The sequence below is a fragment of the Prinia subflava genome, unplaced genomic scaffold (genome assembly GCF_021018805.1).
Source record: "Prinia subflava isolate CZ2003 ecotype Zambia unplaced genomic scaffold, Cam_Psub_1.2 scaffold_59_NEW, whole genome shotgun sequence".
NCBI lineage: Eukaryota > Metazoa > Chordata > Aves > Passeriformes > Cisticolidae > Prinia > Prinia subflava.
Genome location: NW_026961066.1, coordinates 102,924 through 127,172, shown reverse-complemented (window position 1 = coordinate 127,172; position 24,249 = coordinate 102,924). Strand labels below are relative to the sequence as shown.

The following is a 24,249-nucleotide window of genomic DNA, read 5'->3' as shown; positions in this document are numbered from 1 at the left end:
CACCAAATACTCTAAATGCAATACAATATAATTATGAAATGCTGAATTGCATGTAGAAGTCTGCCTATCAGTTCTTTAAAATACCACAGTGAAAGGATGCATATTCTAACCTCACTGTGTAAAATATAATTTTGGAACCCTCCTATAATTCCAGGATGAAATCACCACAACTGGTTAAAAAATGCAGTATTGTAAAATTTAATACCTCGTATTTTGGGGGGAAAAAAATACTTGCCTCTTGCAAAGGGAGAGTGAAAGGCATCTCAAGTATGTTTATCCTTAAAAACAAGATTGTAATCTAATGGGGGAAAAAATCCACCAGCTGCTTAAACCAAAGCAAACATCCAGTTACAAGCCCCAGCCCATTTTGGCACCTGGTCACTCTGGACAGTGCAGACGCAGACAGAGCGTGCAAGGTGTAGGATGCAAACGTAAGAGGTTGCACACTGTCCCATCCATTGGAAAATGGATAAGACACAGGACTATTTGCTGAAAACAAGCCCATGAACTCATTGCTTCCAGATGATTCCTTCATTTGCCTCTTCGGTGCCTTCTGGGCCACTAGAAAGGCAAGTTCCTTCAAGCAGAGACCTCAGTAAGGTCATGCCAAACATCAAAGGCACCAACAACGATGACACACACACAAATATGTGAAGGACATAAAAGAAGGCGAGTCTGGAGCAGCTGTCAGAATAAAGGAAGCAAGACTGAGGCTGGGCAGACAATAAGCGATCAGAGAAAGAAATGCCGGCAGATTAGCGTCAAGCTGGGCAGTGAAAGCAAGAAAGGAAAATTGGTTATTGCTCTCCCCTGGAACAGAAAAGCAGTCAAGCTAAGAGGAAGAACTTGGTGAAAGAACACAACTGCACTATAATATTAGCCTTGCCAAACCTGAAAGTCATTTAAAGCAGGCAAAATCAGTGTCTAAGGCAACAAATGAAGAGGAAGCACACGCTATTTATCTGGCAGCCAATACTGAGAAAGCATGCAGGATGAAATGACAGAATTTTGTCCTCGTATGAATGCAATCAGAGAAGCTGGGAAGGAGGAAAAGCTGAAGATGTTGCAAGCACAAGGGAAGAGAATGCAGAGCTCCCATTGCATGTAAGCAACCAACACAGTGCCAAAGACATGTCTAGACACACTGCAAGAGCTCTGTGAGGGTCAGGTATGGGAGCAGCCCAGCTGTGACTACAGAACACAGAGCAGTTTATTAGCTCATATACCAACCTTGTTAGTAATCCACCTGGTGAGAGTGACTCTCCCAAAGTAGCAAAAATGTGGTGTAGAGTATGGGGAACTTAATGGTGTGGGGGATAAATGAGACCCTCCATTCCTATGTGAGTTTTTTTTTTTTTTGAAAGAAAAAACCAGCTTCCAGTTGGGAAGAATTTGAAAACCAAATCTCTTGGATTCAGTCCTTGAAGTCTGACAACAGCAGTTTTGGCTGCAAAGGATTCTGGAGTTGCTGAAAACAAGGCATACTGAGTTTTAGCAACTCTTAGCTAAAAAATCATTCACTGATTGTCTCATTTGTCAGTCAGAAACAAATCAGAACTCAGGCCTCCAACTTCAAATCCTTGTCATAGTTATGGCAACCCCTATTTTCAGTAGGGTAAAAATTATATCCACCCAGACAACAAAACAGGATTGTGATTTGAAGTCAAATTAGTACCATAACAAATTCTGGATCAAAGAACTGGAGTCCTGAAGTCATCTCCTCTTTCTGCTCACTCAGTCCTCCAAGCAACTCCATGATGCCTATCACCGTGGGTTTGGCCACATGCAGTGCCACTCACTGGAGCTTGTCCAGCTTCAGCTCAAGTACAAGACCAAATCTCTTCATAACAGCAACTACTTCAACAAATTCAGGATGGACATTAACTCCAACAAAGCCAGGAAAGAGCCATATTTATATGAAGGCCCTGATTAATGTCTTACCTTGTCCAAGTGCTTTAATAAAGTCAGGAATTGAGTAGGTGGACCTTCACATCTGACTAAATGATGACTGTGTATAAAATGGAGTTTGCATCCCATCTGCCCTACAAACTAAAACAATGTGGTCAGCCAGTACTGGTTTCTGCTGTGCTTGGAGTTCAGGTAAATCCAATCTACCTCATGACTGAGAAGAGATCAAATCTAGTTGAAGGTTTTTAAGAGAAAAGAGTATTAGATGTAGACAGGAGAACTGAAGATCCTCACACAATAGAGATATAATTTGTGCCATGGACACCCAGAGAGAATTGATCAGTCAGGCTGCCTAAGGCTTTTGGGCATGAGCAATAATTTAATGAACATTTCACCCACGCTCTAAGCTATTCCATAAACATTCTCAGAGCTGCTGGAAGACAAAACCGATGGAATGATGAATCATTACTCCTATGGGCAGCGTCACAGAGCTGGTAGAAGGCTGAACCATGACCTCAATTTCACCCTCAGCTCCTGTCCAACCTATGCACCTTAACAAAAAGGCAAAACCCTACACTAGAAGTGCAAGCAATATTTCAATAGATGCTCAGACCACGGTTCTGTGAGGAAGAAAGGGAGGGCATGAAATAACTAGCCTGAGAGCACACTCCAGTATTTCTTCCATTACTTTTGTTCATAAAATCTTGAAACTTTCCATTGTCTGAGGACTTCAGGCAGTTTCCATCATCTAAAAAGGAAAAAAATCAGCAGTCCACAACGAGAATTATTTGGGCCTGTAGGTATTTGTGTTTTAACGTATAATCAAAATGTTGAACTGAAGTCAATTAAAAAAACATGCTGTGAATACTGTGGTGCATAGGCAAATATGAAATATATTGGTGAGTCTTATTTCCCAATGTAAAAGCTTGGTCTACATAGAAATTCAGTCTCCAAACCTGAATACTTTAGAAATCTATTCAATTATGTAAATCAGACATTCTATTCTTTTCTCTTATGGAGTCTGAAAAAGTGTCAGTCAACTTTTGTGCTATTTTACCTTGTGACAACTACACATTGTACAGTGTTAGAACTGAGGCAACCAAGGTCAGAAGCAGTCCTTGTAGTTTATCTCTATCGTCACTTAGACTGAAAGAATATTTATTTTCAGTTCCTTCATGGGCATTCATAGAAGTTTTTAAAGGGATAAAATGTACTATTAGTATTCCCCTGGGCTGCTATAGTACAAATCAAGCATAAAGTCATTAAAATTCGGTGTCAAGAAGAAGACTTTTTGTAATTTTAATTGTTTCCTAATTAGAGAAGAGACTATAGGGCATGTGTGGTTTATAACTTTACATAACAAAAATAGTATTCATTTTAACAATTGTCTAAATGCAGATTTGAACAATTAGCCAAAATACTGCCTCAAATATTAACATGTCCAATTAAAAAAATAGCTTTTAAAAGCACTCAAATGCAGTTATAGTAGGAAAGTCATAAAATCCTATTTTAGTGATGTAACAAGTCTAATCCGAATCAGGTGGCTGAAACATCAATCCTAGAATGTCTTTATTCTATAGGTTTATATAAAAAAGAGATGAGGCCAAATCCGCACCTAAATTCAACAAAATAATTTTTTAAGAGAAATAGAAGGGCCGAATTCATGGAAGACCATGTGGACAGGTCAACTGATATTGTCTCAATATATTGTTCAAATAATCAAATCCAGCTTTTCAGAACCCTGTGCACCAAATACACTTTGTTCTCTTTGTCCCTCCCAATTTTTGCCCAACACTGATATGTGACAGCAGGACAGGGTGAGCAAGATAAAGATCCTCGAGATGGGTGGTTCCAACCACACAGCATTCTGTTTCCTATGACTGCATAACAGACTTAGATTTTTAAAATTTTATTTAATATATGACCTGTTATTTGATGTATATACGTATATATAAAAGATGCATTATTATTAAGCATTATATCCCCACATACGTTTTCCCAGCTTGCCTCAAAATCTCTCAAAGTCCACTTCCTCGTGCTTTCTGTGCTTCCATGCCCAGTTCCACTGAGCTGGGTACTGTAAGCTAGAAATTTTCTTTCCCTCAAGCTCAAGGACTCCTGTGTTTCTCCCCTGTGTTCCTGCACCTTTACCAATTTTTTCTTAACAATAAAAAAATTTACAATAGACTTTTCTCCTCTTTTTCTACCCACATAGTAAAGAGGTTCCTTCACCTGTTATGTGCCAGAGCAAACAACACAAAATTAAAGGACTGCGTATTCTGTTTCTGGCATAAATGACAGCCCAATATTCAGACCTTTGTTTCTTCTCTAGAAGGAAGTTGCATAGACCTTAGTTATTTTTTTTTAGGTTCGTTGTTGTTGTTGTTTTGGTTTTGTTTTGTTTTTCTAGAGTGAGACAAAGAAAAATCTATAGTTCTGTAGTTCACCAGCAGTGTCAGAGTAGTCAGCTTGCTCCTAGGGATGAGAAGAAACCATAGGACAAGCAACAGCTAGAGACAACTCATCAGCAAGCAATGCAAGTGCAAATAAAAGTAAAGAGTGGCAAAATTTAGAGTTTGGAACAGTAAGAAAAGCAAAGCAGGAAACATAGATGTGGGATGCTAAAGGGAGACAATAAGCAGCTATACAGCCCATGGGAGATCACCAAGTCTGGGATTAAATCCCACAAAAGCTTCTAGAATACACTCAGGTTTGTTCTGAAAGGCTGATGGGTATATGGGAGTTATGAATATCAATAAATACCTTGTTGAAGCAGCTGCTCATTTGATTCAAAGATCAGGAAGTATAGGAATTAAATGCCTGCCAACAGAAATGTCACACTCCTCCAGCCCAAAGAGCACTGCAACCTTAAAAAAACCCCACATTGGGTTGAAGTGCCTGATTTCGTTCTAAATGTCTAAAGAGGGGAAAAAAAAAAAAAAGAGGACAGGGCAGTTCAGCAGTTGGGCTGGAAAGCAGAGCAGAGCAGTGAGAGTTTTGTTCTAGTTTTAGATGTGCAGTACACAGAATCGGCTGAAAATAGCCAGGCAATGATGCCTGTTGCATTCTGGAGATTAGGATCAGGCAAAGGCTTTATGCTGGCTGCCAGCATTTGAATAGTTCTGAGACATTTCAGAGGACTACGTGATTCCAGAAAACCCTTTTTGTTTTTAAACTAGAGGGTGCTTTTAATAGATGTAGAGTACAGTCAGGCCTTGTTTGAGAAAAGCACTGCTTATCTCAAAATAAGCAGGGTCCAGACAAAATGCTGCATCGGGTCACTGCCTCCTGACGAGATCCTTACTGAGGAGCTCTACTCATTGTGTTGAATAAATGCAACTTGAGAGTGAAGGCAGAACCTAGCAAAAGGTAGCAAAAGGTGTTAGCTAAATAGTGAGGGCAAAGGCAGTGTTGGATGGACAGTAACTCCAAGACAGAAGCAGTGCCTGAAAAGCTTGTTCCTGGACTTCAAGCTGTGAATATCATCTCTCCTCAGCAACTGCAGCTTTGAGCAAAAGTGAGGAGGGAATTCCTGTTAGCTCTCACCCACCTAAGCAGGCTCCTCACCACATAGAACAGAACAGCCACAAGCACTAAGGGAAATGTGCTCATGTTTTGGCCAACAGGGCACGAGATTAACAAGAGATGATAATTGGTGTGATTAATAAAAACCTGCACAACTCCTCCATTCTTTCTGTGAGCAGTGACAACTGGATGGCCACTGGGTTCCAACCTGAATCCAGCCAAAGTGCCTGGAAAACTGATATGAGACACAACACTTTTGACACACAGTAGTCAACAGCTATAGAAATCCTTTTCCCCCCCCCTCTTTTTCCCCCTCAAGAATTGGAAATAATAACTCACTAGCTCTGCATCCTACAAATCCTACCCCCTGCAGGGAAATTTAATCATCACACTGCATCAGTTGAAAAAGCTTCAGTTTTTAAAGGAAACTTGTGATTTTCAGAGTATTTTCTCCTCATATTGACGGACGCTGTTTAAATCTCTTTTCCTTATTACATGCTCCAGTACACCAAGCAGTCTGAAGACAAGGAAATGGATTAGATAAACAGAAATATTTTTGTTATGACCTAATTTAAGGATCTCAAAAATAATACGATAACTTCAAAAACTGAAAGGCATCAAAAGGCTTAAAAATATTGCAGAGACATGAGAGTGCAAGATATCTGGCAAGTATTGATAGAGCAACATTTAACCTGAATGAGAAACAGGAGGCATTCAGAGACACATGGTTACCATTCACATAAATTTATTACCAGGGCATTTCTGTTACTGTAATACTCTTTATACCAGGAGCCACATGCAATAGCTCAGCCTTTTATGTGCAATGTCCATTTATGTCATATTGGTGAAAATTAAAGAAAGGTTTCAATTTGGAATTTGCTGCCTGCCAGTACAATGTAAGAGATCAAGGTACTAGAGCTTCTGCTCTTTGTAAAAGAAATCAATAGCCCCAGGAGAATTCAATTTTGCAGCTTTTACAAAATTCACAGTAAACAATAGAGGGATGGCTAGGGCACAGAATTATACCTGTCCCATAATATATGCAATTAATACCAGTCTAGTCCACTTCAAATTGCACCTTTAATAAAACTGCCTCATGTTTCTATCCAACTAATGAATGCCCTGCTTCCTGGATTACCTTAAAAATTCATTTGTGCATTTGCACTAGCACTGAAATTTCATTAGCATTACTGCTTGTTCTACAGAGTACCTTTAGTAAACCAATTTCTACCACACCACCAATGGTTTTCAAACCAGTCGCACATTGCTATCTCTATTGCAATTCCCTCATTAATTCATATTATTTTCCATATTGCATTTCTCCTTTACAGAAGTACTTAAGACATCACAGCAGCCTGAGTAAAAAACTCCGAATTATAAATAGTAACAACTTCTCCTTATCAGGCAGTAAGGGTCCAGGACCCAAATAAGGTGAAATAACTTGTAAACTGGAGAATTAATGAGTTGTAAGAAAATTATTCGAAATTGTACCACAAACTGGATGACTGCCGCCACCTGCACACCAAATTCACATCCTTAGGACATGATGGGAAGAGCTCCTCAGCCACATTCTGTTCACTACCGAGTTCTTTGATTCTCATGCATGATGCCTGCCTGACCTCCTCAGATCGCTCCTTGGTTTGTTGTGTTTATGGCTTCTCCTAAAGTCCTTTACTTTAAGAGAAGAAAAATACTGTGCCTAAATCCACAGGAAGCACCACTGCCCCAACTCTAACCTGCATTTGTTTTACTGCTCCTCTGAGTTCCACTGCGTGTGTCTGTATCTTCCTGTCATGTCCTGTACTCCCTGCCATCTCTCTGAGCTTATTTGCACAGCCCAACACTGCACCGTAAACCCCTGAACTTACACTCAGCTGCCTGCTGAGAGAAATGCGTTCCCTTTTTCTGTGATACAACGTGCCAGTGTGGTGCTTTACAATAAAGCAGGGACAGAGGAGCTGCAACAAAGCAGAGCTCCACAGGATGCCTGGCACAGTGGGCAGCACCCAGCCCAGCACCTCTGAGAACTCCAACCTGACACAGTCACAAGAAAACTACATGTTATAATGGCTCATTCCCTTTTTTTACCACAATGCAGCCAGAGACAAAAGCAGCAAGGCTACAGCTGAGGTTTCACCTAGACAGAACTCTTCCCACAGGTAGAAAGAGATGGGCTTATTAAGAAATATTTTATCCTGTGAATTCATGAAACCTCACAAGTAAAAGAACGTCGCTGCTCCAAAGAAAATCAATGTGTCTTCATGCAATACACTTCCTCCCCCAGTCTCCCTGACAATTGCTTCATCAAGACTGTCCCTTTTCCAGCATCTTTCTACTAAAAAGTTTTCTTTGGAGAGTAACAGTGCATTTTACAGATGGAACAGCTTGTTTTGTCTTTGTTTGCTAGAAAAACCCACCCAAACCCAACAACAAATGCAAAACCACCCCAAAGCAACAAAAGATTTTTACTCAAAAGAAGCATTCTTAACATGAAAAAAAAAAATACAACCTCAGGCACACAGCAGAAAGATTGCTGATTGTCTCACTCTGCTGGAATGCTTCACAAAATCCCTTATATCCCCATATGGAATAAAAAAGTCACAGCAGTTCTTGACACTTTACCTATATTTTGCAAATACCTCAGTTGAGAGCTCATGTAAATTTTGCTCTCAGTTCTTCAGTGTGCTTAGGTCTCTCTATGGTATTTTAAGGCAAATTTCAGAACACAAATTCCATTTAACCAATACAGATTATCATAGCAGAAAGAGGAAAGAAATATGGTTATCACTGATAACATTTTCTAATTTCTCTTGATAGTGAGACCACTATGGCCTAAATGCTGTTCACCCAATGAACACACAGCACTCTACCCCACCCCAGCAGTCACAGTCTCCCAGCCAGGGTTGTACCACACTGAAGCAGAGTACTGGCCACAGACAGTGCCTCTCACCTTGTGTGTGAAGTGTAAGGGGACACAGCATTTTCTGAGTCACTGGGTGTTACAGACATCACAAATGCTCATAATGGCTTTTCTTACCTGTTTACCTGCGTGTTTTCACAGCTACACTTCAACTCCTGCTCAAGGCCACAGAACAGCAAACAAGCTTTTTTACAAGTCAAGGCACTTGGAGAATCGTAAGGGCCTATTCTCTCAATAAATACAATCATCTGAAATTATTAAGTGATATATTAGAAAAAAAATGTTCTGTCCAGCTTTCCACATCCATGGAGATGGCTGCTTTTTTTCTCATCAGCATCTGAGCAGCTGATAAGTGAGAACTTCAGGAAGCCTGCAGTGTTGCTATGTAAGACATTGTTACCTCAAACCTTTAACAACAGCCAAAGCACAATGTAGGCTGACTGCAGCCTACAGTAAAATTGCACAAGAGATTAAGGATGCATCATTTGGGTAGGGCAATATAACAATTTCACACCACTTGTAACCAGTCTCTTGCTGCTCCTGTTATGCAATTAATGCCATTCACACATTATCAAAGGAAAAAAAGCAAAATCCTCAAGGCTTCACTGCTTTTCCTAACGTGAGCACCCTGTTGCTCTGTTATTATGAAGACATTTCTATTGGTATGGATGACAGATTGACGATTTATAAATTACTGATTCCCAGAATCTGCTTTAAAGCTTTCATTTCACAGATTTTTTAACTCAAGTTCCATACTAGAAGAGGGGATTAGTGTCACTGTTATAGCGACTACTGCACATTAATATAAAGGCTTACAGGATTTTGTGTCAGTGCCATCACAGCAGAGCACTATGCTGTATGGGAAACTCTTACTGCACTTACAATGGCTCATAATATGTCCAGAAATGCAACAAATCTGAAAAAAAGAGTCTCAGCTCTAATTCATTATGTTCATATACTTAAAATAATCCATGCAGTGCTTTACAATCCTTTGCTCTTCCATAAACATGGTGTAATTCTGACATTTAACCAAAAGACTGCTCTGATTTATTTGCAGATTAAGTCGTATTTTTGCACTAAATGCTCAGCTGCTCTGCCCAACAGACCAAATCGTGACATTTGTTCATATATGGTTATTCTCAGTTAAAAGCTCTCTCCATCTGCCTGGAGGTTTATTAATAACTCATCACCATGGTATCACAGCATCTTAAGGAAAATAAAACACAGAGATAGTTGCTAGGCTCTCCAGCCTCTAGGGATAAAAGGGAATATTTCTTGAGGACGACTGGGAGAAACTCTTTTGGTGCGTTTACTTATCACCCTTGAGGGTGAGGCTCAGCCAAGAGATGGCCCCCATGCTGTGTTCCGAAAGCTTCAAGTACTGTAGCCATCACTCAAACATGTCACCCACGATCCAATTCTCTGCACTAACACATGAAAAACAAATATCCAGAAATCCAAACTCTAAGGAAAAAGAGATTGGGGTGAAGGAATGCATCGATTTCTGCAGCACTCCCATTTAACCCTCCAAAGGACTCTGCAGCCACACCACTGTGGCCCCCAATCACATCAACCACACTCAGCTGTTTGCTAACATGCACTGAACCCTGCACTGCCGTGCTGTAAACACATCTGACACTGCAGGGGAGAAACAGAGAACAGGTCAATGACACATCTTCTACCCAGAAGAGCTTCAGCTGTTTCTCACAAGTATTTTCAAATGTACTGAATGTGAGAAGTGCAACCCTTTACCTGTAACACCCTACCCATTGACACTGAGAGAGGAGATGTGGCTCTGACAGGTTTAAGCTCCAGAAGAAACAGGCAGTCTGCACTCTTATAAACATTATCTGCTTCAGTAAGTGAAGTCAGCTGTAAATATGCTAATGTCTTCAGAACACTAACATAGGGAAGCATCAAACTTCAGTGCAGCAGAACACATACAGCAGACAGGGCTTGCTTGCAGATCACATGCCTTTTCAAAAAGCATGTACTGTCAAGGTTGCCACACTATTGTTCCAGGAAAGAATGTGACTGCAAGGGAAAATCTGTAAAAACAACATGTATAATGCAGGGTACAAGAGTGTGCTTCCTACTTACAAATAACTCCAGTATTGGCTAGATGTTTTCTAAGGCCAAAAAGCAATGAAGTCAGAAGTCACACCTTGAGCTGGTATGCTACTCTGATGAAGTGTCTCATGAGCAGGAAAGCTTTACAGAGTCATTATGTCTTCTGTCAGAGAGAAACAACCAGCCCTGCAAACTCTCCACTCTACCCTCTGAGAGAGGGACAGTGAGTGCTTACACCATTTCCTTCCCTGTTCACACCAGAAAGCCACCACGGCTGCAGAAAGAACCATAGGGTGTGCCAGATTCATCTCCAGTGCCATCTCCTTTAAGCCACACTACTAATTCGTTTTTTCACATGTAAAGTTAACCCAGCAAAAAGCTGGTGTGGCTCAAGGGACCAGGAAGACCAGAACCACCAGAGCCTTTCCCACTGAAGGGCTGGCATGACACAAAAAGCCACAAGCAGCAGGCCTGCCACACTCCCCCAGAGACACTGCCATAGCTCAACATTTTTCCCCTCAGAAGGGTTTTCACTCTTGTGTGTTATTTATTCAGTATTTTAGAAGAGGAGAAACTGCTTTTTGTCACATATTTTTCACACTCATATTACTGCAGACAGAAGCAGAAGTCTGCCACCTCCATTAAGTATAAGATGCTGTATTTTAAACTCTCAGGTGGCCTCATGTTAAGTTTCAAGAGCAGTTAAGCACAGGAGGAGACTATTCCTTTTGCCCTTCAGCTGCTTAGCTAATTAGCAACAAGAAACCAGAAAATCTTTTTCTTTTGGCTACATAGTTGTAGTTCTGAGAGGCAATGCTTTGGGCAGTATGAAGCTGTGTGCTACTTAAGGTCCTTTTAAGGGTGAAAAAGAAGCATAGGTCAAGGTAAAAATGTCTGGAAACAAACAAACAAATAATCCTGATCTAACCCTGCCTGTCAGGGTGCATTTTGTCCATCTCTGTATTCAGAACATATATAACTAATTCTTTCTAGAACAGCAATTGTTGATTGATGAGTCATCTTTCCTGTAAATTTATTTTTTTAAGTGATTTTGGCATTGTTCCTTGAAATTCCTCTCTGGCTATGTAATGGAAATGTTGACCTCACACTCTGGTTTCTTTAACATCACAGATACAGAGATTATGAGTTTAGGAAGACCAAACAGTTGAATAAAGGATGCAATGTAGAAATCTGTAGCTTGGAAAGAAAGCAAGATGTACTAAACAAACTTGAAAGTAAATATTCAACTGTGTGGCCATTAGGTTACGTCCCTAATAATACAGTAACTCATTTACTGTAATTAAGAATTCATGGGGGAAGGGGCTGCTTCCCTCTTTTCTCTCCCAAAATTGGTTATGTGGTTAAAGTTGCTGGCAAGCGAAACTCACCAAAATATATCAAAGTTTTTTCCTATTAATTAGCAACTCCCCATATTACTGTTTCTAAAGCATAATGCAATTAGTAGTCAGAAAACACAAAGTGGATAAATGTAAGCCAGAAGAGAGTAGAAAGAAAACAAAAGCACCAAAAAAATACATTCATAAGACATAATTGTTACAGAGGGTAGCACAACACTCTTCAGACTGCAACCACCAGCAGTAAGGGCTTTGCTTCCCTATTCTCCCTCCTTTTGGGGCAATGGAGAAAGTACATGGTAGCTCAAAGTCCTCAGCTATGCTGATTCAAAACATATGACACAGAACTCAGAATTTTAAATTGCCTTAGTCCCACAAGAAGAATTGGATGATCTTTACAGCAAGAATAAAAATGATCATATCTGAGAAATACTCTGATTGATCTAAAATATTATTTAATAAATAGAAGAGAATTTCCTCCTTCCACTGAGCCTGGACTCAGCTGGCAGGAGAACTCTACAGCAGAAACAGTGCTGTAAGCACCTGCTGGAGGCTGGAGCCAGCATTTGCAGTCAATTGCAAATCATCATGGCAAGCCAAATCTATGAAGTGGCATATTCATGGCTCATGATGGCCAAGCCTATTGAAAATAAATTCACATGCCTATCTTCCAGTTGTTAATTGGGAGGGTCAAGGGATGTGGTGACATGAGCTTCAAATTATGCATTCTTGGAAAAACTCTAAACAAGATTCCTCAGATGAAAACACTGTTATGGTCTCTGGTAATTCTTCATGGTCATGTCAGAGGGCATCCCACTCATGTTTAGCTTGCTCCACTGTGGTAAACGCTAATCACTCGTTTTTTTTTTTAATTTATGAATATTTAATAAAGAATAAAAATTGGTTATAAAAATATTAATACAATAATAAAAGTTTAAAAAAAGTTTTCAGAGACAGGACAAATAATGAGACAACAAGAGCAAAGAAGGTAGCCCGGGCTTTTGTCCCCTCTCCCTCCCAGACAAAGGCTAGGAAGGAGAAGGGCCTAGAACAAAGAGAAGTCTTTTTTAAGCTTTTAGTTTATGACTATTCATATCTTACGTAAAACAAGTAATTTTCAGTTGTTTCTTGTCACAAAAGCTTTCTGTTAATTAAAAGAACACATGAGAGCATACGTCTTTGAGAAAGTTAGGTTCTGTGGATAAGAGGCCATAAATTCTTCTTCACTAGAAGGTTTAGAAGCCTCTGTAAGGTTTAGGGGCCTCTGTGAATGTTATCTCTCTGCTGAAGAATTTTTCTTCTTGAGCAAAAAAAAATATAACACACATACACAGCTTCTATTGTACTATAACTTATTGTTAATTACAAAACTACATTCACTACATTATTCTAATGTTAATATAGTATAACTTTTCTATCTATCATTACATATAGTAAATATCTGCGTAGAGCCACATATACAATATGCTTTTTTCACACCCACCAAGCAGTTTTCACTCAGGCTGAGGAAAAGGGTCTGGATAGTTGGGAATGAGCTCTGCTAGCTTCTCTAACCACAGAGCAGCCCACAGCAGTCTCTCCACAGGTTTCATTAGACACTGAACAACTTAAATGACCGATTTAAGCCAGAAAGATGACAGCAAATTTGAAGCTTTGAAGACAGTCCGTGCTCTTGCCCATCACCATGGCACTCTGAATGGAAACTGTGCACCCAACAGTAAATGAGCTTTGGCTGGGTAGGCTGGGAGAGGTGACTGTGCTGCTGGGACTCCAGACAGCTCTGCAGCTGCTCTGAAACTCATAGGGACATCTGCTCTCAGTCTGGCCATTTGAGGGAATGCGTTAATGTGACTTGTACAAGTGTGATGGCTGACTGATAAGGTTTCAGAAAACACTTGCAATAAGATGCTACTGAAAAAAAAAAAAATCAGTGTTTTGTAACATTCCCAGATCTTATCATAACTTCAATGAGGTTGAGTTCTCAAAAGAAGACAGTAAAATTATTTTGTTTTTACCTTTTCAGTCTCAACAATCAATCTAACAGCTGGTAAAACTCATTGTTATTTGCAAAACACAAAAACAAAACAAACCAACCATCAGATTTCCATTTGGAAAACATCTATAAAAAAACAGCTCAAAGTTTCTGAGAACAGGTATCAGCCAAGTTGAAACTGTTTCTATGTACATTAATGGCTCAGAGATTAGTGAAACAGAGCCTGTGACCTAGGGTGAAATACAAAATTCTAATACAAGCTAGTACAGAATCCCTTACATACAGTGATCAGTGGGTGCAGGAGAGATATGGCCAAAAGCTTTATTACATTGATGCAATTTTAAGTAAAGCATTTTCAAAATCTCCATATCATTCTCTTCAGCTTCATAGGCAAACTTTCACTGATGCAAATATCAGTTGATACTGGGGGAGATGGGTGTCTTTTCTAGTCACAAACATACAAATGTCATAAGACTATTGGGCAGAACATGGGGAAAAATATTTAGCATCTGTGTAGTTCCTTCAGCTGCTAGGGAAACATCCACCAGATGTTCCTAGATGTTACCTCAGCTGCCTCCCAAACCTCTATCACATCTGCTCTCTTCCTTATTGAATACCACTGGTAACTGAACTAATGTTTCATTTAACTCATCTTTGTAAAATATTCTCAACACCCTTGAGGAAATCCTTTTTAAGGAGTTATGCTACCCACAAAAAGCAATGCGAAAATCCCCTGTGACTACATGATTGAATTTCCTGAAATTCTCAAGTTATTTTATATATAGGGAATACCATCATCTATACAAAAGTATTATTTGAAGTGATGATATCTTTCCATAAACACAAGTATTGAAACAGCAACAGAAAAAATGGTCCACAGAAACTACCAAAATAAAAGAGGAAAAAGGGAAAGAAGAAACCCCATTGTTATTAAATGCTCCCCTTTATTAGGGACACCAAAATTCTTCCGCAAGATCTTCCTTATATACCTAGAACTGAAACTATTTCCTGTGTTCAGCTACTGAAAATCCCCTCTGCCTATCACCTTTGTGGTAGGCAAGATTTGCTTACACTTAGCACCAGTGGAACTATTGCACTTGTATCCAGTAGGGAAGAGGAAGGAACACAAAAAACCCCCAAACCACCAAAAAACCCCATCTACAAAACCCCTTCCCAAACCACTAAACACAAAGAGAAAGACCACACAGATCAAAACATCTGAATATTTTCTGTTCTGGAATTTTAAAAACTCAAGTGTACACATAAGGAATAAATAGCATCTGTGTATGATCTCAAATAATCCAAAAGGAAGTTTCTTCATAAGACTGTTAGTGTAGTCCAGTTTATCTATCATTCTCAATGACCATCGTTTTTAAAATGTGTAAGGAAGTCATGATTCCTTATTCCAAACTCTCTCAAGTTATTCTCCAAACTTTGTATTTTCAGCCCAAAACATTCTTCTGGTTATTTTCCAGGTATGCTGCACTGCACTATGTAATGTAGAGAAAAATACAATAAAGACATCAGAAAAGCAAAAAATGTACAAATCCATGTTACCACTATGCTCTAGCTGATACCCTGCATGACCCCGAACAAATCACTTAGCCACATTCCCACCAAAAATGGAGAGGGCTCCAGACTCTGAAAAATGACTGTCAGACCAAAAAATGTTTACAGAGCAGCTTGCAATCATCAAACAGAGGGCTCTGCAAATGGAAAGTATTACAGCATGTGGGATGTTCGAGCCATGCATTTAAAAAAACCCAGAAGAGCAGAAAAAATAATCTTCACAATCATGACTAGGCACATGTTCTACACAGAAATGAAATTCTTGCTTCTGTGGTATAGCTCTTTGATTTTTCATTACTTGTACTTGATAAATATTGTCTATAAACAAGAAAAATACATCAGAAGCTCATCCATACAGCATCAAATAAAAGCTGCTGAAATACTTTATAAACTGCAGGCACGACAAGGTTCTTGGAAAGAGGCAGTATCTAGTACCAGATTTCCTTCCTATAGCTAAAACTTAAATTTCCAGGTACCAAGGTATTTTCTGCAGGTTTCAGTCACCTTTATAAATTAAGGGATAAAAGGAAAATAAAAACGATGTGCATCAGGTCAGGATGCAACAAAGCACATACTAACCACTGAGTTGACAGATGGAATGAGAAGCTCTTGCCTTTTATTTGCACATGAGAAATGAAGATAACTCAATGTTTATTTGCAGATGAGAAATCAGGATACGCTTATTTGCAGGAAGAGAGGGTATCACTATTTGAAAGAACCCAGAAAGTTTTTTTTCTCCTCCTCCTCAGTAAAATTTGGATGAAGGAACAATGAAACCAAATGCCACTGTTTCCTAGTGAAATACTTGTTCAAGCAAACAAAGAAATACATTTATGATCACAAAGGGATGCATAAAACCAACTCTACCTTGTTTCCAAATGCATAGCATAAACAAAGCAAAAGCCTACTATTTTCTCCATAATTATTTTTTCTTACCAAAAGAAATGGTAAGAAACGTGTAAATCTTTCATTCAACATGTAAATCTAAATAGATAACAGAAATAAGCATTTTCTCTCTATGTGTGAAATTAATGATTAACCTCAATAATTAAAAGCATCAGAGTGCTGAACACCCCTCGGTTTCTCCAAGCATTCACCCATACTGCACATCTGACAGTGGTTTCAAAAGAAAATCTGGATTGAATAACGTGATTCAGATGTGAAGAGACTGACAATAAACAGCATTTTAGTACTGCTCAGTCATAAAGCAGCAAGCTTTAGTACTGCATGCCCACATTAGGAAAAAAGAAACGGCTTCTTCCGAGAACAACATGCTGGGTCTTTGACCCATGTGCTTGCATTTTCCCCCTGAAAACCAGGGGAATTTTGTTTTCCTGATTTCCCTTCTTCCTTACAGACGTACAGAATCAAGTGTAACTACTAAAAAAAAAAATCACAACTTTGGTTTTAAAACCATAGAAAAGATTTTAATTAATTACCCACTTTTGAAACTTCTAATAAAATCATTTTATGATGTTGTTGTTTTAAAAGAACAATGCTCATACAAGAACTAAAAACAAAGCCATAAAAGACTTTTCTCAAAGATAACTAAGTGGACTGGATGGCCTATGATAATGCAAAAGCTATGCAGTGCAAGCATGTCCTTATGCTAGCATAAATGATTGGCCTACCTTTGGCAAGGAGGCAACTACAGAGCTCTGGGAAGAAAACACAAAACACTGTGACTTCTTCCACATTTTATAAGGGCCTTCCTCATCTCCCTTCAAGTTCCTACAGGCAAGGGTCTTTTGGCAGTTTCCATAACCACCAATTCTTCTATAAAATGAATGAAAGAATGAACACTGGAACTGGACTCCCCACATTTCTCAAGTTTTCTAGGCTATGGTGGACAGACAAATTTATGCTGCTTTAAAAAAACTTCACAAATGCAAGCATATATCACAACACACCATTAGCTGATGGTGATTACAAAAGGTGTCTGAGGGAGGCTCAGGTGTGCTTAATCGTACAGTCACAAGAAAAGACAGATTATTATGGATATGTTACCACAAGGCACAATTTCCAAAATCCAAAGCTGAAAATAGATTTCAGAATAGAATTTGAGTAGATATGTCAAAACCAGCAAGACATGACAAAAAAAGGCATGACTGTAGACTTGTCCTGTTTCTGTAATCTTTCTGTGGCTATTATAGATGACAGACAGGTCTAAGTGGCCAATGGTCTGAGAATACATCTGCTTCTCAATGCTCAGTAGAAGCCAGATATAAAGTGATACACTTCCTTAAACAGCCTATCCATGCAACTGATGCTATGATCTTTTTATTACTTAATTTTTTAATAGCAGTCCTTTTATTGTTAATGGATGTGGTTTAAGCAAATCTTATCCACCACAGATACAGATTTATAAATTACTCTAAATTGCAGTGCTGTAATGGGAGAGTGTTGACATGAAACTCAGTGTAGGAATTTCCAGAGGCACAATGCCTAGAGCCAAAGTTTAATCTCAGATTCCCTTTGCACCTTTAGGTTACTCATCTGCATTTCCTCCTCTCTAAACCCTCTCTAAACCTGCCTCCCAGGATGGTGCTGGAAGTTTACTTAATGAATGTGAATCATCTTAGCACTGCCTCCTGAAATCCAGATATAATCAATAATGAGCCAAAGCTTTACTTGGGCAAAAGCTGCATTGGAGGAAAAGAACGCCTTCCATTCTGCCTGCTGGAAGTGGTCTCACAAAACACCAAAAGCAAAGCTGTGCTATTTTCATCTCTGCCAACAAGTGCAGCAGTCTGCCTTCAAGCATGCAGCCGTGAAAGCTGCTTAGCTTTCCTAGAGCCACACTCTGACCTGTGGCATCGTGGCTGCTCTGCTCACCAGCTCAAGCCAGCAACACGGGACACAGCAGTGAGGTGATGATCTGTGTGCAGCTGCCTTTGCAGCCCCAGATCAGGGCAGAGACATCACTGCTTGTGAGAATGCATCCTCTGCCAGGAGTCACCTCTCCTCAGAGGATGTGTCTCTCTTTGCCTGTACACAGCCAAAGGGCAGGGCAACACTCCCCAAACTCGCCTAGCTGCTTGCATGATCATTCCCTAGTCATTTCCATGCATAACAGATCAGCACAGATGAGCTCCCTCAGTTTTTTTGGTTGTTCTGAGCCTGCTTGTTTTGACCAAAACAAGCCATGGAACAATTGCAGCTGAGAAAGTTGGTATGAGAGGGCAGTGTTTTGCAAGAGATGTGCTAAGTTCTTGTATGTGACCAGCACACCATTAATCAATGCCCAAGGCCTTGTTCAAATTATGAAGTTGCCAGATGCGCTCCTCCCTGGGTCATTCACAAGACTCCACAATCATGAGACTCCCTGTGTACCAGATTCGATCACCTCCAGCTCTTGTTCAAGTATTTTTGTATGCTGTGATCCCAGTTGGTTTTGGCATCAGTATCAAGAAAATAATTTCAGGCACATGTTCTTGAAGAGACTGTTTTTTTATGTAACACCAAACAGCTTTACATTATAGAGCAAAGGGAAGGGGAAGCTACTGGAAGTATTGTAACTGCAAAGTCTCATTAACTTTCCATCTGGTCAGCTCCTGGCAATTCCAGAGGTATCACAGCAGGCATGTTCATGTCCCACCTCCCTGTTCATTTCTCATGAGAGTCATCATCACCCCCTTAACTTTTTGGCCATAAGGATCACGTCAGCATATACTGCAGGCTAGAGATCCTCACAAAGTATTTTCAGTCCTTAACCACAGAGCTGTGAGACAGCTTGTGGATGAATGTCCAGTTTTAGTGACAAAATGGAATGATGGAGAAGCTGTTATTACTCTCAGAGGCAAGCTGTTCCTCTAAGTTCAAAGACCAGTTTCTGCAAGTGTCAGAAGAAGAGCTGCCAAAGAAAAATAATTAAACCTACATCAGTCATTTAATACACAGAAAAGCATTAAGCTGCTGTCAGTCATAAGTTCCTCAAGGTCTGACTGTTTCTGTACCAATATACTGCCAGATCCACTAAAGAAAGTGAGGACAAAACCAATGCATGTGCATGACAGCCACCGCACTCAGATCTCTGGGCAAGATCCATTTCAACTATGCTAATTACCATCCTGGAAAAGAGATTATATTCAGATTTGAAAATTATAATAAAAATAACCCCAAACATATATTAGCACAAGACAAAACATGAGCATCTTACAAGGGAATTATCTGAAACCTACCACTTACTTCATTTCATTTCATTTCATTTCATCAAAGCAAGACAGGTGGTCTGCTCATAAGCAAATGTTGGCTGTTTTTACTGGTACTATGTTATAAGCAAGACATTACAGAGACCCAATGTTCAAAGAATTAATGCTTTCACCTTATTCTAGATGGTTAAATTTAGTTTCAGTTGGCAATTCTGCCAGGTCAGAAAAAGAGCAGATGAGCTCAGACATCCAAACTTTCCACTCTACATATAATTCATTAGTAAACTCGTACACACTTTCCATCCACTTACATTCACTGGCACCAAAGCACCGAAAGGGTATGAACTCCTTTCCTCTTTTCCCCTGCAGCAACACTGTCTCCAAGCCTCATTACCTAAACTGAATATAGTTATAGGACACCTACGAGCAGTTACACAGCTAAAACCAATATATTAGTCAACAACTGATTATATTAAAAATGTGATACTCATTTGAGAATATTCTTATAAAAAATCCTAAGCGATCCCATGACTTTTTATGAGTCTTTTAAGCTGTAATCAATTTATAGCATAGAGACTGAGTCAGCTGCTATATAATCAAGGCTCCTCGTGAGAAGTATAGCTTTGCAATGACTCAACGTGCATTGTTCTCAACCTGCATGAGCCTGAAACACTGCAATCACTACCAAGAGCAGCTCACGCAATCTTCTCACTAAACTCCACAGGAAGGTATTTTCACCTTCCCCTCCCAGTCAGAAATTGCTTGTTAGAAAATGGAGTCTGCCTTCCTTTGCCACAGCTCCTGCCCTCGGAACACAATTCCCACCTCTGATATCACAGGTAATTAAGTGCCTCCAGTATAATTGTGACTCCTCCATGCCTTTATTCTTGTTCCCTTCCCAGTTTGCTGTCAGGCAATGGAGGCCTTGCCTGAAGTAGTCTTGACACCTCCACACAAAGACTCCCACAGCCCTGAAATGCTGATCTCTTCTTGACATGCTCAGTGAGCTTGGCAGGAGAGATCCTACTCAGATCCAGCTTTCAGTTCTCCTTTCCTCCACATTCTGGTGTGTGTTGGCCCTTTGCCCACAAGCCCAGATCAGGAATGCTGGTAGGAAGGGATGTTGCTCATCGCTGCAGAAGACCTCCTTCTGTAGGGAAATGAAGAAGTCCTCCTTCTGCATTTGGAACAGACCTTGGTTTAAGGAAAGGCAAATCTTCCTAATCAAATGGGAAACAAGCAGAAAATGCAACACATATGAGTAAAAACTCACGTGTGTGAGAGTTCCCATTCCTAATAAATAATTATTACCTGCAGTGACAGGCAGTGCAGATCCCACCTCTCTGCTTTTTGTGTGTCCATGTGTGTGGTTGGGTTTTTTCCCTGCTTTCCCTCCCCCCTCCTTTTTCTTTTTCTTCAATTATAGCATCAAAAGGAAACTAAGATCTTTTAGAGACATAAATGAAGCATTCCTGCTCTGGAATGGCATCAGCATCTGGACACCTGGCAAAACATAGTTCAATACCTATTGTACCTATTTCTCAACCCCTCCCGACAGCAAGCATGAAGAGTCTTGCCTTTCTTCTTATTTACCAACAAAAATTAAAGCTGAGAGTGTTCAGGAGTCCATTTCAATGGGTTTTGTTCTGGTTACATTACAACAGATTGCTTTGATCTGGGGGGAGGAAGGAGGAGAGGAGCACAGCACATCTTAAGTTCACAAAGCTAAAAGCCAAGAAGCACAAAGCTGAAGCATTCCAAAGTTAAAAATAATCGTCTTTAAACTGCAAGAGCAGAGCTGTAATTTTGAGCAGTACAGCATGACATCACGGTTTATGTGGGGCCAGCTCAGTAAATCAAACTGTGCCTAATTAGAGATCATACTGCAAATCTACATTATTTGGATGAATAATTAAAACAGGACAGTCCATAACACAAGCCAGATATGTTTACTAAAATATGTTTTTTTCAAACTTTTATGTTCACTACCGCTCACAAAGCTTTCACATATAGTAAATTATAGACCCCTAAGCTTTTATTTTAGGCTGACTTCACTTTCAAGGAATTCTTCAATTAACTTTACATTGCTTCAAGCTCTTCATCCAATGAGAAAACAATCTGTGGTTTCTTACTTCACCCTGTGCCAATGGCTGCCCTCCATGTTTGACTTGCAGACTTACTGTCTTTTTAGAGCCAGGGTCTGTTTGTCTAAAATCAGCCTAGTTGTCATAGTATTTTGACAAGTCCTCTATAAAAGGAGAACAAACCTTTGTGGTGGGTGAACTGCTAAGAATAATGAAGTTTGTTCTCACAATCTCCACAGATAGTACCAAAATTAAGGAACATTCAGCAATACACCAGAAGCTGACTACTCAGTTGCCTTTCTTTCCCACCTACTCTAATTTTTCCAATTTCTATTTTTTTCAGTTGTTTTTCTAAAATGTGTGTGCTTTTTCTCAAATCTAAAAGCTATTATATACCCAGACATTTGCAGCATAAAAAAGCCCCCTGTGCTATCAAACATTACTATCTGTAGATGGTCAGGACGCCTCTGGAATTGTTGGAAATGCTGTGGAGACTTTGACTATCAGTTACAGGGTAGATAATGTAAAATCAAGAGCCAAAGAGTTTAATAAAAAGCATGAGCTGAACGAAAGGGATAGGATTCATTCCTAAACTGTGCATTTTCCCTCCTAGAGCTTGAGAAATTTGTGTGAAACTTTTTAATCTCAGAAACAAAAAACAGGGGAGAGTTGGCAGCTCTCCTTCCTTTTCTCTTGTGATATTTGGCTTGGTAAATGGACCAACATACAGATGAATAAAAGAACTCTGAAGACAATGACTGAAAAGCAAAATGTTTGACACTTTCAACAAAAACGGACTATACAGAAATAAGAGATATGTCTATTAGTGCAGTATTATGTTGTGCAAGTAATTTTTTTCTGTAAAATGTTAACCAAGTGCAGATATGGAGAAAGTATCCTTCACTTCTTAATACACAGATTTTTAGATTAAAAAATCCAGGGGTTTTTAAAGCAATCAAAACACATTAAACATTAAATGCACAGCACAGCAATATTTATAAAGACATGACAAATGAGTCTCCCTCAACCACAGTCACCATGATCAGCACAACCTTAAATAGCAATGTACCTTCCAGACCTCCATTTCAATTCTGTTACAATAAATATGCATCAAATGGTATTCTTTTTTTAAAATTTAAAACTGTCTTTGTGGCCAGAAATATTATGACTGACCTCTGTTAACTGCAAGCATTTAGAGCCATAGCCATTCCGATTCCCTTACATCCTCAGTGTGCAGCAACAGATTTCTCAGAAAAAAAAAAAAAACAACCCTGTAACTGTTTGGACATACTTCTGAAAGCAACAGTGAAAATTAAGAAAGCAGCCTTCCTAAAGAAGTATCTATTTTTGAAATGTGTGCTTTTAAAACACAATGCTTATGGAATGAACTACTTCAGTTCTCTTGTGTAAACTTGTACAGATTGTTTGCTATTGATCTTTTGAGTCATATTTTGGCAGTAAACTGGTATCCTTGTAGAAAATATAAGTACTGCAGAACAAGTGATGTAATCTACAGCTATACTTAATTATTTTTTCTTTTCTTTTTAGTTAAACTTATATTTCAAAATAAATAATGTGAACTGCATGCTTAATTTCTTTCCCAGATTATGAGCTTTATGATGTTGAAGACATTCAGAGGAGACAGTTTGTCTGTAGGAAGGTGGCTCCTTTAAGTCACAGGACAGAATTCAGATCAAAGAAAGTAGTGTTTCTATCTGTACTCAAGTGTAGGTCTATTCACCATTTTCTTAACTCAATGACATAAAATGACTCTATAAAACCAGTGCAAAACCTGATCTCAAGGAAGTGAAATCTAGGGTTTTCTCAGTGTATTGTTCTTTCCTCCCTGCCCCCAAGCTCCTGTCCATTCAGAGAACAAGGCACAGAAGAGAAACAAGAAAAGTGCACTGTAGCAAGGCTGTCCACAGGGCCCAGGCTTATGCTGTGTGTGCAGTATGCATACATGCACTGCATGCTGAGGTGGCCCACAGCAGGGCACAATGTCCAGGTTTTTGGTACTTTTTATGTACTTTGTGGAGTACATAACACTGCAGGGCAGCTGGACAAAAGTGGGAAGAGCATATGGAGGTGGGTAGCTGAGAGAGTGAAATTAATGCAATACACCAGCCAGGTAATTAAAGCTGTGCTCAGCCTCAAACTCTCAAATATGGTAATTCTTTAACCAGCAGAAGAGATTGCCAGGAAAGGACAACAGTGAGTGAGAGAAAGTATATAAGCAAGAGTGTGTGCAGGATGTGGGGCACAAGTGCTTTCCCCCTTTCCTCCTCTCAAGTTTCTACCACTGAGAACCACTATCCAAAAGCCTGACTCTCTTCTAAGTCTGGTTACTCTAAAAATAAGAACACAGTCAGGGCCAGTATATAGAGAACAAATACGAGAATCCCATCTGTGAAGTCCTAGATCAGTGTTTTCTTACCTCTCTGCAGCAGTGATTGATGCCAGCTTTCTCACACCTTTTCCTCACTCTCATGCCATCAAGTGTCACTACTTCTCTGCCCTACTGTCCTTGTCACACTGCTTGCCAGCTCGTCCTCACTGCCACCTGAGATCCAGTTTCATGGGGAGCCCTAAAGATAAGGACAAGCACCATGCACCCACCTCTGGGCAGCTACAGGCTTTGTCTCTAGAAGCACAGCATCTCAAACATTTTGTT

At 39.6% G+C, this 24,249-nt stretch overlaps 2 protein-coding genes and 1 long non-coding RNA gene across 6 annotated transcripts in view; 1 reads left to right on the top strand and 2 right to left on the bottom strand.

The window, feature by feature from the left end:
* LOC134565586 (uncharacterized protein C3orf26 homolog) overlaps positions 1-24,249 on the bottom strand; it is a 174,597-nt gene that overhangs the window by 79,922 nt on the left and 70,426 nt on the right. The window contains exon 1 of one of the 3 annotated variants that reach the window (XM_063425206.1): positions 20,317-20,878. The exons of the other annotated variants lie outside the window; for them this stretch is intronic. Coding sequence (XP_063281276.1) covers positions 20,317-20,488 — 172 coding nt within the window. The 5' untranslated portion in view covers positions 20,489-20,878. Of the gene's footprint in view, positions 1-20,316; positions 20,879-24,249 lie in introns of those variants that run through there. 3 annotated transcript variants of the gene reach the window in all.
* LOC134565587 (filamin A-interacting protein 1-like) overlaps positions 1-24,249 on the top strand; it is a 118,696-nt gene that overhangs the window by 49,581 nt on the left and 44,866 nt on the right. The gene's annotated exons all lie outside the window — the stretch shown is intronic.
* On the bottom strand, positions 633-5,177 carry LOC134565589 (uncharacterized). The gene is made up of 3 exons (XR_010083945.1): positions 4,672-5,177; positions 2,597-2,656; positions 633-2,049 (listed from the first exon to the last, which is right to left on the bottom strand). It is a non-coding gene; the product is annotated as an uncharacterized LOC134565589 (long non-coding RNA).